At 44.0% G+C, this 13,858-nt stretch overlaps 1 protein-coding gene across 1 annotated transcript; it reads left to right on the top strand.

Annotated features, from left to right (window-relative positions):
- Positions 1-459: 459 nt before the first annotated feature.
- Positions 460-13,839, top strand: LOC113588975 (collagen alpha-1(I) chain-like). Its single transcript, XM_035534367.1, has 15 exons — positions 460-506; positions 590-696; positions 1,028-1,211; positions 2,329-2,397; positions 2,832-2,939; positions 3,132-3,350; positions 4,097-4,258; positions 4,467-4,652; positions 7,234-7,341; positions 7,782-7,870; positions 8,943-9,079; positions 9,327-9,390; positions 10,526-10,633; positions 12,804-12,899; positions 13,762-13,839. The coding sequence occupies exons 1-15, from the start codon at positions 494-496 to the stop codon at positions 13,837-13,839; spliced, it is 1,728 nt and encodes a 575-aa protein (XP_035390260.1). The 5' UTR covers positions 460-493.
- The last annotated feature ends 19 nt before the right edge of the window (positions 13,840-13,858 follow it).

The following is a 13,858-nucleotide window of genomic DNA, read 5'->3' as shown; positions in this document are numbered from 1 at the left end:
ATTTAATGGTTTGTGCCAAAATAAAATAATAAAAAACACAATCCCATTTTATCCGCCCCCTCAACACATAGTTTTCATTTCAAACTTTAGTGCTTTAACCTACGCAGATGTGAGACATCACCAAGAACATGCAAATTTGTCATCAAAGTAAAGGGTGGTACTGTAGTATCGTAGTAAGAGATGTAGGGATATTCAAATTTGTATTGAAGTTTCCAGAGAAACAGAACGTTTTGGGCAGAGATCCTTCATCAGCTGTGCAAGCAAAGTGCTTCTGAATTAGTAGTAGCAGGAGCGTCTACTATATAGTTTCTTATATGCACATCTTGTTTCATTGTTTGTCATAAGGTTTGTGTGTTTGTGCATAAAAGTTTGATTATTAGGTTCCCTCACGGATAATGTGTGCTGCCCGTTGTGTGCGCTGTGCATTTCCCAGGGATTTGCAGGTACATCAGGTCCTAAAGGGAGAAAAGGAGAAAAAGGCAACTTATATGTGATGAAAAGCAAGGGTAAGACATACGTCCAGCACATGGCTTACACTGTGTCCTGTGGAGTATTTAAAACTGCAAAACTAATTATCGCTCAACTGAAGGTGAAAAGGGGCATCCTGGAGAACAAGGGCCACCTGGTGTTCATGGAGTCAACGGCAAGCAAGGGGTTGATGGGTGTCCTGGGCCTCCTGGACATACTGGTCCAGAGGTGAGTCAGCAAGAGGTCACAGTGAAAATGTTCTAAGTCATAGTGAGCAGAGGCACACGTGCTGGTGGTCTTCTCTTTCAACCTAACTTTGCGTTGGGCTCTTCTATTGATTTGGTGCTTAGGGTGTTTGCACAAGTGGTAAACTAGAAATAGCATGGGCTGGATGGATAAATCAATGGGTGGATGTATCAAAAGGTGGATGAATTTGTAGGTGGATGTATCAATGAGTGGATGGATTGATGAGCTGATTATTGAGTATATAGGTGTTTTTGTTGCTGTTGATGAAATATGGATTTGACCAATGACTCACTGCTATTTTCTGCCTTTTTAGGGTGACAGCTTTGCTGGTTTCCCTGGTGACAGGGGAACTCCAGGCAACCCTGGATTTAGGGGCCTCAGGGGCTTAACTGGACCACAGGGTATAGGAGTTCCTGGACCAATTGGTGTACGAGGACTAGCAGGGAAGCCAGGACAACAAGGAAGTCCAGGTGTTACTGGACTTAAAGGGATTAGAGGTAAGGGCCAGAAGGTCACCATTAAGTCTGACAGTCAAAGTAATAATTCCAGATGTATAGTCAGTATAGGTATATATAGACCTGCCCTATATTGCTTTCTTTACCAGTATTTTTCTCCATTTTTCCTGGATGTGATTTCTTCTCTGTGGTCTTGCAGAATGCATGGAGGCAATGATGTAAAACACGCACTGACACAACACACATGTTCTAAGCGTGCAGTTTTCATATGGAATGAACAAAAGAGTCATGAGTCATGAGGCAAAAGCTCAGCACAGAGGTGCATTAATAATGATCTTCACAATGGACCCAATCTGAACGTGTGGTTTCTGACTACGTTTAGAAAAGGGCACTTGTTCTCTGTTAGCACTTCCGGTCACGGGGGCCAACCGCACTGTATGGCTTCCCCTGCTCTTACACAGCCACAGTCTGGCATGTTACGAGGGCTGGAAATACTAAACTGCAGGTTAGTGAAAAGGTTAGTGAAACGTTGCCAAGGATTTGTCCCGGGATTGCTTCAGATATAGATGTGGAAACCCACGTTTCTCCTCAGTGTTTGTCAGTTCCTACATACTGTCTTGGTTCTCCAGTGACATGACATGACAGTGCTGACATGTATCATCTCATTGTGGCATTATGGTCCATCCTTACCACCTCAAAAGTCACCTGAGTCAGACTGTTACTCCCGAGGTTTCACTGAGTTGGTGAAGGACCATTTACTCATATAGCTCATAAACTCTAGAGTTCCAAAAATCTATATATTTTTATATATATACATATTTCTTATTGTTTTGTTGTTTAGTATGGCCTTTTTGGGGTCCTTTGGCCTTATATATATATATATATATATCAGGTTTATATTTCAATTTGTTGTAATGTCAAATGTTTTCAAATTATTAGACTTTATTTTGTGAACTATTGTTTCTTATGTAAAGCACTTTATAAGTTTAGACCTAACTGGCCTTACTAGGAACTAAACTCATCTATCCCAGCATTCCTTATGGCCGACTGTGCTACTCAGGCACCCCTTAGTGACGATGTCTGATGTAAAAACCACAGAAAATATTGTACGTTCCTCGAGGTGAATGTGAATAAACATGTCACCTTCATCTGTGCGTAGGTGATACACAGCCCCGTTTACCCACCCAACCTGGAGACCCTGGACCTAAGGGACAGATCGGGGATCAAGGTAGCTGTAGCACAAGAACCACCATGTTCATTAGTCTTGTGAGATGCACATGTCCTTATATGAGGTCAGTGGAGTTTTATAATGTTACATGAATAATAAAATAACTGTCTGATATCACTTTTTAAATAAACTATTTCCTAATCATCGACAGTATAGTTAGTTTCCCTAATTATTAGGTGGCAATAGTGTACACAATGTAGAATGGCTCTTGGGAGGTTAATTAGGTGGTTGTTCACTTGTTGAGTAATCAGTGTGTGAATAAAGGAAATACAAATGAATTAATCAAATGAAAATGAGATGACTGTTATTTTATTGGACACATTTTATTGGAGGAATGTGCTACTTTTTTTAATAAATCCAAATAATCCAGTTATGATCTGTTATGTCAGTTAAAGTGAAAAGATTTGTACGCAATGTTTTTACGTTCTGTTCAGGTTGTCCAGGAGCAAGTGGAATTTCAGGGCCCCCTGGGAACCGCGGACAACCTGGACCACTGGGGGAGAGCGGCATTGCCGGTTGTCCAGGGCCTAACGGACCCACAGGTAAAGACTATAGCATAGCGTGACTCTGACAGAAATTAATAGCCCATGGTTTTGATGCAGTCTGCACTGTTCTGATTCGTTTCCAGTTTTGCTTTTTATACTTTTTCTGCGTTAATGTAAAGTTGAAGGTAAACAGTGTCTATTTTTCCTGTTGTATTTGAAGTATCACTCACCAGGTCTTTGTTCTCACAGGTGCTCCTGGCCCCGTCGGACTGCCAGGACACCCTGGACTTGATGGGAGGAGCTTTGCTGGGCTTCCTGGGAAAAAAGGCTCTTATGGGCCCCCAGGGCTTAAAGGACCCACTGGAAGCTCATTTGTAGGAACCCCAGGGCCCAGGGGCCCCCCTGGTCCCGACGGATGCACTGGGCCTAAAGGAGTCCTGGGTCCTCCAGGGCGAGTAGGGGCAGAAGGTATGTTATAGGGGAATGTTACTGATGTTAGCTTTCATTTCTGTATTAGTACCAGATTCACGAGAGGTGGCTTTCAGGTGGCACTGGGTTTAATGCAGCATTAATGGTGTCACATTTACAGCCCAATATCTAGCCATTCACAAGCGCAGTCACAGCAGTAGTGTAATGCCGTCGGCCCGAATGCCACAGGGTGCGGGGCAGGACGCACAGACTTCCTCGTTCGCGCATGACATTTATTGACATATAAACACGGACGACACAAGTGGAACTCGTGTACAATTACAAAGGCGAACATTATTAACATTTAACACTGACAATATACGCATAAACACGAAATGGTTAAAACAAACACAGACGTTACGGACTACAGCTATAGTTCACATTAGCGACTCACGTAGAGACATTGGTAGCAACAATGACCAACGAAGGGAGCACACACGGACAGGGGTTTAAATAGGCACATTAACACTTAACATAAATCCTGTGCATGTTTATGCAATCCCCAAGGGGTGTGGTTACATTACAGATATTCACAGTACATATGTGGCTCCCCCTGCATGCGAAGAAGGCCTTACCACGTGACTTACAGGGGAGGAGCTTATACACCACAGCCACAAGTTATATTTTAATCAAAATAAATAGAAAATAGTTGCATGAGAAATATAACCATAGTGCTGATACCTCTTGTATTGACAATTCTCACTCTAAATAAATCTCTATCAAAAAAACTGTCTGGGCCTGTCCAGGGGTTCCTGGTCAACCTGGTGCAGACGGTTTGAAAGGGGAGCCAGGAGCCAGTGGGCTGCCAGGAAGACAGGGGCCTACAGGGATATGTGCAGTGCAGTGCCCGGCTGGCTCAACCGGCCCTGTGGGAGACACTGGACCCCCTGGCAGCCTGGGCAACCCCGGTGAGTGGGTCCACTTTATCCATAAGTCTGAGGTTCCGTATCCTAAATGCAATTTAAATCGACAGCGTATATGTATTTAAAGAGCCCACATAAAATTTTGTATGCTGACTGCAGCTTTAACATTCAAATTGTATAGCTATGACTGTTGAAGCTACTCTTCATACAGATGTTCTAAAACACATGGTGTGTACATATGTGTGCGCCTTAGGTTCCTATGGAGACAAAGGACAAGTCGGCATGCCTGGCCCCCCAGGGGTGGGAACCAAAGGTGTGGCAGGAACCTGTGGCCCCCCTGGATTTCCAGGGGCCCCTGGTGTACAGGGCTATGAAGGACCTGTAGGGGATCCTGGGATACCTGCAGAAAATAGCCCGAAGGGTAAGGACTTCAAGGAAGGTGAACTGTTCTCGAGTTGAGGAAAAAAAAGTTTGCTTTTATCCTCTTAACTACCATTCATACAGGGTTCGTTTTCTGAGCATAAGTCCACAAAGTAATTTTAGCACAAGACCACAAATTACAGAGATGGGAGTAGCTACTCGATTTATGCATCACCTTTATGTAAAAAAATCTATGCATGATGAGTAGTGTTCTTTGGTTACAACAACAACATATTATTGCTGCATGACGACAGTGGAAGGGCCATCTCCCTAGAGTTTCTTCCATAAGGAAGAAACCTTGAGAGGAACCAAGACTCAAATTGCCACAATATAGACAAGAAGGAAAGAAATAGAAATAAAATTCCATTCCGCTTTTCTGGAAGTCCCAGTCTGGTTTCGACGGTGCACGTGTGCCCGCAACCCATCTTGCATGAGAACGTCTGTCAAGGGAAATGGAGAAGTAGTTGGCAGGGGTGGAGGTGTGATGGGCTACAGCAGGGGGCATCAGGGGGAGGTCGGAGGAACCACAGCAGATGAGACGGGTCGAGATTCAGTAACAACATGACGTGAAGAGCAGGTGTGCCTCGGCAGAAAGAGATCATGGATTATTAGGCACGTCCCGGTACGAGGGTGTGTAAATTAGGGAACTATAATGTGCAAAGATGGACTCCGGCGGATGTTGCTATGGCAACATCCAGGTCTACACCTCTACCTAAGAAGGGAAGTATTTAATAAAACGACTGACTGTACAGACAGGTTTTCGTCTTAGCCTTAAATATTGAGACTGTGACTAAGTCTTGAACATTGACAGGAAGTTTATTGCAGAGTATGGGAGCTTTATAGGAAAAGGCTCTGCCCCCTGTGGTTGATTTTCTTGTTCTTGGTACTAGTTAAGAGCCTGCACCTTTTGATCTGAGCAGACGTGGTGGGTGGTAATGCAATAGGAGTTCTCTAAGGTACTGTGGGGAAAGACCATTCAGTAGGTCATTAGAAGTATTTTATAATCAATAGGAAATTTTACTGGGAGACAATGTAATGTAGCCAATATAAGAGTAATGTGATCAAACTTTCTAGTTCTAGTAAGAACTCAGGCTGCTGCATTTAGAACTAGCTGGAGCTTGTTTAGGCACTTATTGGTACAGCCAGATAGTAAGGCATTACAGTACTCCAATCTTGAAGTGATACATGCATGGACTAGCTTTTCTGCATAATGTGAAGAGAATATGTTCCTAAACTTTGCAATGTTCCTGGGGTGGAAAAAGGCAGTCCTAGATATTTCCATGAGCTTCGAACGAGAGAACTCTGTTTTGGCAGCACCTCTGTTTTGGCAGGATTAAGTGGGAGAAGGTTTCTCAGCATCCAGTGTCAGACATCCTTTACGCACTCCTCAGTAATACTAAGATGATGTATGTCCTCTGATTTGGCTGAGACATATAGCTGAGTATCATCAGCGTAGCAGTGGAAACTAGCACAGTGTTTACACATAATGTCACCTAAAGGTAGCATATATAAAGAAAAAGGCAGACACCCTAGAACACACAGCATGACACGGCCATCAAGCTGAGCTAATCCGGAGAATGAAGAAGCATTTGGCAGGATAGGAATTATGAACACCTCAGAGCAAGGATGTCAGTTTTAGGGGTTTGCGTGCCAATGATGTCATGATGTGGTACCACTCAGGTTTGCCTGGACCACCTGGTATGGATGGACCACCTGGTTGGGAGGGTGAGACTGGATGTCAAGGATATCAAGGCTTGAAAGGTGAAAAGGGGAACAGTGCGAGACCAGGTTATCCAGGGGAACGCGGCTACAGAGGAGAAAAAGGTACTTTGTCACATAACTAGCAGAGGCTACCAAGGCTCATTTGGAAGCTCAAAATAACTTTTCAGTTCATTTCAGTTAATTGCACTCATCATCCACTTATTAGAAACACCAACCTACACAATACCTACATTCACTGAGCACTTTATTAGGTATACTTGTGTTATAGGTGCATTTTATGTGGTTACATACTGTAGAACATCGGTTAGCATATGCAGATCTTTAGCCACCCACCAACCTTTTCATTATTATATGAACCAGTTTGTGTACTTCTATGTGATTTCTATATTATTTTTAGTTTTCAATTCATTTGAATATTTTGTGTACATGTAATCTCCAGACAGAACAGGAACTGTTGATGTTTTCTTAAGTGGATCAAGCAGAATTTGACATGCCAGTCATTAGCAACAAATAGATGGATCAGAGACAATTTCCCCTTGGGGACCAATAAAGAAAACCCATCAATCCATCGATCATTTCATCCTTTCATCTATCCATCTATCTATCTATCTGCACATCTACTTACCTGTCTTTTTGTCTGTCTGCTTGTGCGTCTATGAATATATTACTGTCTGTCCGTTATCTATTATCTGTTTATCTATATCTGTCTTTTCTGCCTATCTGCCTGTCTGTGTATTTAACTGTCTATTTCTCAGGTTGGGGGTGGACAGAGTGGCACTTAGTCCTGCTAGACCAGTGCCAAGAACAGGGCTTTGGTTACAAATTTTAACAGATGCACACTTGGTTAAGACACCACCACCATCCTGTCTCACTTCTAGGAAGGGCAGGAGCTCCCGGGCAGTCTGGAGAGGTTAAAGCAATTTCGATAAAGGGGTTGAAGGGTTCACCAGGGGACCCAGGACCGATTGGCCGCCCCGGGCCAAGAGGTAAATAACTGAGAAGGTCTCATTCATAAGTGTGTACACGTCAAAAACAAATGCAGCGGTTTTAACTGATTTAAACACCAGTTTTACTCTACCTTTTTCATATAATAAACACCCTGCTCAAAAAACACTTAATCATTACAGTATATCACCAAGTCAGTTAAGCTTCAGGGTTATCAATCCGTCCAGTTAGGAAGCTTAAGCGATTTTGAATCAGTTTCACCTGCTTTGTGCAAATGAAAATGACAACAGCAAGACCACCCTTAAAAGGGAACAGTTTTGCACGTGGCGGCCACAGACAATCCTTGTGCTTTTCCAGTGTGCTTGTCACTACTGGTAGCGAGGCGGTACCCGCAGCCCAAACAGGTCGCACAGGTAGTCCAGCTCCTCTGTGATGGCACATCCATACGTGCTGATGCAAGAAGCTTTGCTGTGTCTCCCAGCAAAGTCTCAAGAGCATGGAGGAGATACCAGAACACAGGCCGTTACAGTAGAGCTGGACAAAAAGGGCATCAACCCGGCAGCAGGACTGGTATCTGCTAGCTCTGTGTGAGGAGGAACAGGAGAAGCACTGCCAGAGCCCTGCAAAATGACCTCCAGTGGGCTACTGGTGTGCATGTTTCTGACCAAACTGTCAGAAACAGACTCCACGAGGGTGGCATGAGGACCTGAAGTCCTCTGTTGGGGCCGGCGCTCACAATCCAGCACCGTTCGCCCGAGAACACCAGAATTGGCAGGTCCACCCATTCTCTGCACAGTTGAGAGCAGGTTCACACTGTGACAGACGTGACAGAGTCTGGTGATGCCTTGCTGAACATTATGCTGCCTGCCACATTGTCCCCTTTGGCAGTGGGTCAGTGTGGGGAGGCATATCTTTGGAGGGCTACACAAACCTCCACATGATAGCCGAACATACCTGGACTGCTGCTAGGTACCGGGATTGAATATTCTGAACCACTGTCAGACCTTGTGCTGGTGCAGTGGGCCCTGGGTTCCTCCAGGTGCTTCTGGATGATGAAGGTGCCTGAATTGATGTCATTGACTGGCCCTCACAGTTCCAGTTAAGAACCTCTGGAATGTCATACAGTAGTGCAATGCCATGCACTCTACTAAGACACATTGAGTGTTGCCAAGATGAAATCAGGGAAATTGGATCATCTTGTGATTTCAGTTGTTTACTTATATTTTTTTAATCCAGTCATCACAGGGTTAATGATTTTAGTTTCCTCTGACCATTGTTATGTTATTTTGTTCTCAAGTTCACAACTCATATCAGTAAAGATTTTCAACTTTTTTTCATAGAGATCTGATTTGATTTAAGTGTTCCCTTAATTTTTTGAGTAGTGTATGTCTATATTCTAAGGTGTTAGGAATTTCCAAAAACTTGCATTAAAAAATCTTGTCGTTCGCATTTGAAAAGGTATCTAAAAGCAAATATTTTTGTTTTGTTCTCTATATGACAAAACCAAAGACAATGATGACTTGAAATTCCTGACAAAGGTCAGTATATTGTTCAATTATAGGAACAATCTGGTGTTTTCTCGAACCCACTCCTTCAGGTGACAAAGGTGTGCAGGGTCCTCTGGGGTTAAATGGTTTTCCAGGCCAGCCTGGACCTCCAGGATTCGAGTCTGGGTATCAGGGGCCACCAGGGGCCTATGGGAAGCCAGGCAAGCCTGGACCTTCAGGCTACGAAGGGCCAAAAGGCATGGGCGGTCATCCTGGATGTCCTGGAGAGCCGGTGAGTAATTATAGAAAGGGCATGCTCCTAAACGGCTGTATCTCGACATCTCAGCGTTTAATCAAAGAGCTGTACTTAATAACTAGCTGGCTAAAGTAATGGCTAGGGATTGTTTGCATGCATGGCTGTTTCCTCGATAATGGTGTCATACCTGGGGTCAAATGCTACACACAGTTCATTTCTTATGCAAGACATAGGTGACTTGCCACACACTGAACTGCTTTTAATATGTGTCTTGTGATCTCAGGGTGAACCAGGATTGGCCGGATTACCAGGTGATCCTGGTGGCCCTGGAAATATGGGACTGCAAGGTTGAGTGACCCCCACCTCACCTTCCAAAAATACATACATACACACCGGACAGGTTTTTTAGATCTTAGTAACGTGTAAATTGGTCATTGTCAAGCCTTTTAATCTAGATGCATCAAAATCATTGGTCACCATGAAAAAAAGATCAAGTTCTGGCTGGATTTTTCTGGAATTGTTGCCTTCTTTTTGCACCGGCTGCCAATCTGATATGTGATATGTAAAATGTCTTGACACTCAATTCATCATCATCCACAGGTTCCCATATCAAGCTGTTCATGGTGCTTTTCAACTCTTCTCACATTCTCAATCTGTTGTTTCTGACTAGGTGATAGAGGAGAGTCTGTAGGTTGTCCTGGACCGCCGGGCCCAAAAGGCCCGTCTGGAGAAATTGGCCGCCCAGGTAAGTCTACTGCCCTAATCATGTGTCTTTAACATAAAGCTTGTAGATAGATAGATAGATAGATAGATAGATAGATAGATACACACACACACACACACACACACAGAATTGTGTCAGCCAAAAAACCAACAATCACACCTCACAATCACTCACCAGTTCACAATGACTCACCAATTCACAATCACCTGTGTCTTAGTAAACACTTGGAACCATCCCACATTGCACTACCTCCTGTTGAAGGCCCACAGGTGACCATCTCTCTAGTGCTTCACATTCAAGCCACTGTTCATGAAGCTACTCATTCCTGTTTTTGCTGCTGGGCCCCACCATTAGCACCTATCGTTCTGTTTTTTGTTTTTTTTTCCTGTTTCTGGACTTTCAATCACCAGCTTTTCTCTGATACATTCACTCATGTCTCTCTATGCCTGCAACATGTCACTTCTATAATTAAAATGTATTTTCAATGCTTCCTCAGCAAATAGTTTACACTGAAATCTTTACCCCCTCACCCCCACACCTGCTCATCATGTGCGAGATATCACAGGTAACTGGAACATAAAGCTGGTTAAAAAAACACAGAGAGAAAGCCTTTTTCAAAGTAAAGGTGGCTACTTTGAAGAATCTAAAATCATGTGTGTCCAAACATTTGAATGGGAGCATATGCAGTGTGTGGTACACGATGATACAATAAAAATCTACACAATCCTCTTGCCCCCTCTCACCCCACTTACCAACAGCTCGTGCAGGAGACGAGGGGGGTCCAGGGGAGAAGGGTCCCTCTGGACCATCTGGAAAGGCTGGGTGTCCTGGAGTTTCTGGAGACCGGGGCCCACACGGACCTCCAGGTACACTTTTTATGCTTTCCAAATGGCGTGGGGTTTTGTTTTGGGGTTTTTTGTTTGTTTGTTTTTTTGTTTTGTTTTTTAGTTGGTTGGGTTTTTTTTGTTTTTTTTTAATGTGAGATAAAAATGCAGCATCAAAGCCACCGGAACATGGACCAATGCGTGATATGGTAATTGTGTGTGATCTTTCTTTTCAAGGTGTAACTGGGCCTCCAGGCCCATTTGGGAAGCACGGCTTAGTGGGAAATTATGGGGCTATGGGACCACCTGGATCTAACGGAACACCAGGTCTTCCCGGGCTACGAGGTACTGGAACACTCGCATGCATTTGTGTAGTGTCATAGTGTTCTAATTAGCTAATTAGCTGTTCTAAACTACAGACGTGTTTCTGCTTCCGCAATTCTGCGGTTGATTCTGTCCTGCGTGCTGAATTACCGTCATGCTGTGTGACCCAACCTCCTTTGCATTTTACGTCATAGACCGATGCTCTGCCAGTCTGCTACAGAACTGTCCGATACTGCTAGGAGTACCTTTGTGTTTTAGGACTGGAGTCAGCAAAGCATGCCCATTAAATCTATATAATATGCATTACGCTTCACATTTGGGATGTTTGTTCATATGCTGGGTTTTCAGTGGTATGTCTCCAAATACAACACTGAGTATATTAACTACAGTCCCAGCACTCCACAGAATATTGCTCCACTCGTGCTATGGAATATCTAGGTGGTCTTTAGCCAACTAAAACCACCTTTAGCATCGTTCACATTCTATTAAACCCTGTAAAGATTCTGGCAATGTAAAATGATGTATGTGTCATTTGTTAAATAAGACACTGCTTATTAATTATGAAGTCTGAGAAGAAGAGTTATTCATGCTAAAACTGAGATTATTCTATGGGGTTCACAAATCTTTCTATTGTTTAACCTTAAAGAAGCAGATGATTGGCTGGTCAATGTGGTTCTCTTTCAGGTTGTCCTGGGCTACCAGGCCTGGCTGGATTAGACGGGCTCAAGGGTGTAAAGGGTGAAGACGGGTCAGTGGGTAAGGGCCATAATTTTACTCATCATCCTGTGTGTGTGTGTGTGTGTGTGTGTGTGTGTGTGTAGGTGCGTGTGTGTGTGTGTGTGTGTAGGTGTGTGTGTGCGTGTGTGCATGTGTGTGTGTGTAGGTGTGTGTGTGCGTGTGTGTAGGTGTGTGTGTGCGTGTGTGCATGTGTGTGCGTGTGTGTGTGTGTGTGTGCGTGTGTGTTCGTGTGCATGTGTGTGCGTGTGTGTGTGTGTGTGCGTGTGTGTGTGCGCGTGTGTGCGTGTGTGTGTGTGTGTGTGTAGGTGTGTGTGTGTGTGTGTGTGTAGGTGCGTGTGTGTGTGTGTGTAGGTGTGTGTGTGTGTGCGTGTGTGTGCGTGTGTGTGTGTGTGCGCGTGTGTGCGTGTGTGTGTGTGTGTGTGTGTAGGTGCGTGTGCGTGTGTGTGTGTGTGTGTGTGCGTGTGTGTGTGTGTGTGCGCGTGTGCGCGTGTGCGTGTGTGCGGTGTGTGTGCGTGTAGGTGCGTGTGTGTGTGTGTGTGCGTGTGCGTGTGCGTGTGTGTGTGTGTGTGTGTGCGCGTGTGCGCGTGTGAGTGTGTGCGTGTGTGCGTGTGTGCGTGTGTGTGTGTGCGCGTGTGCGTGTGTGCGTGTGTGTGCGTGTGTGTGTGTGTGTGTGTGTGTGTGTACACTCATTACCTACTCTGTCTCTCCTACCCTCCACCTACGTTCACTGGCCACTTTGACCACTGCACAAGTCTTAAAGGTACGTTGTGACCTCAGCACCGATGCCCGTTATTTCAACGCCGCTCCATTCTCAACACGGCAGAGACGCTGGCATGGTTGAGGTGCTGTAGGAGCGTATCAGGCGTAGTTTCTACATGTGTCAGTGTCAATGCTGGGTTGAAAGTGAAGTGTCACGCAAAAATATTCACCCAACCCAATATTTCTTACCATTCTGTGGTAAGAATGGGTGTCAGCATGTGCTTGTGTGTGTGTGTGTTTCATTCATTTCAGCAGTGTATACATGCTTTTGCAACCGTCTAAGCACACTTAGATGTTAGTCATCAATACATTGCACACATCTTTTCCATTTTTTTGTCTCTCTCTTTGTCTTTCTCAGGAAGAAGTATAAATGGTGAAATGGGTGCTGTAGGTTTGCCAGGTGCCAAGGGCTCTAGAGGACCGCCTGGCCGAAAAGGTGCCGTCCAGCACGGAGTCCCGGGTCCCAAGGGTCTGCCTGGGTCTGAAGGTGCATCTCATAACCCAGCTACCATCTGTTCTGCTGTTTCACATCTTGATCTCTAGCATTTTTATGTAGGAATGTGGAATGAACCCATAATATCAAATATCAAAACTATTCTGCTGAGTGACGCAAAATAGCGGAAATGATTCAGAACTGCTATCCACATGCTGAGTCATTTTAAAATTAGTTGTTGGCTTAAATTTAAATCCTACTTGATGATCAGATGATCTATTTATAGGCAGCCTTGCTAGGAAGCATGCTGTGTTTTTTGTTTTGTTTTTTCAGTTTTGAAACACAGAAAAACAGAAATGTCATTTGAGGAGGGAGTGGCTGCAGCAGCAGGTTTTGTCATTCAATTAAAATTGTAAACAAAACAATTGTACACATGGTTATCCTAAACAACAAGATGATGTTTCTCAAATGAGCTTCTAATGGCCTCAAGCAAGAAATCCATGGCAATGTGTTGTACTCTGTTATTACTGGACCCTGTTATTATTAGCAGTCGTGAGATGACTAATCCTAAACTATCTGAAAACAAAAAGCTAAATGCAAATCTTAGGTCTGTGATTTAAATGAGTCACTTTTAAACAAGTGACTGAATACCCACATTGACTGCATGCATTGTGCCTGCTAATAGGTAACGCTAGGCCCATGGTAATAATCATTTACAAAATAATGATTAACAGACCATCACAGTTGCTTTTAAGCACTACTTTGTTTCATTTTGCGTTCGCTTTTGTCCATTGAACAAGTCGCTGTGTCCAAAGTTTACTACGTTTTTGGTTTTATTCTGGTGGATGTTGGAAAGCATCTCAACATTTCTTTATCCCATTCTCGAAACAATTTTCTTCTTCTTCTTTCTCTCTAGGTGATCCTGGTCCTATGGGTGTGTATGGTCATCCCGGTGATGAATGTAAAGACCCTAAAAGGGGAGAGGAAGGGATGAAAGGTCTCTCTGGTCCAGA

Source organism: Electrophorus electricus, chromosome 15, assembly GCF_013358815.1.
Source record: "Electrophorus electricus isolate fEleEle1 chromosome 15, fEleEle1.pri, whole genome shotgun sequence".
In the NCBI taxonomy this organism is placed as follows: Eukaryota; Metazoa; Chordata; class Actinopteri; order Gymnotiformes; family Gymnotidae; genus Electrophorus; species Electrophorus electricus.
The sequence above is the reverse complement of the archived record's forward strand: the minus strand, read 5'-3'. Positions and strand labels throughout refer to the sequence as shown.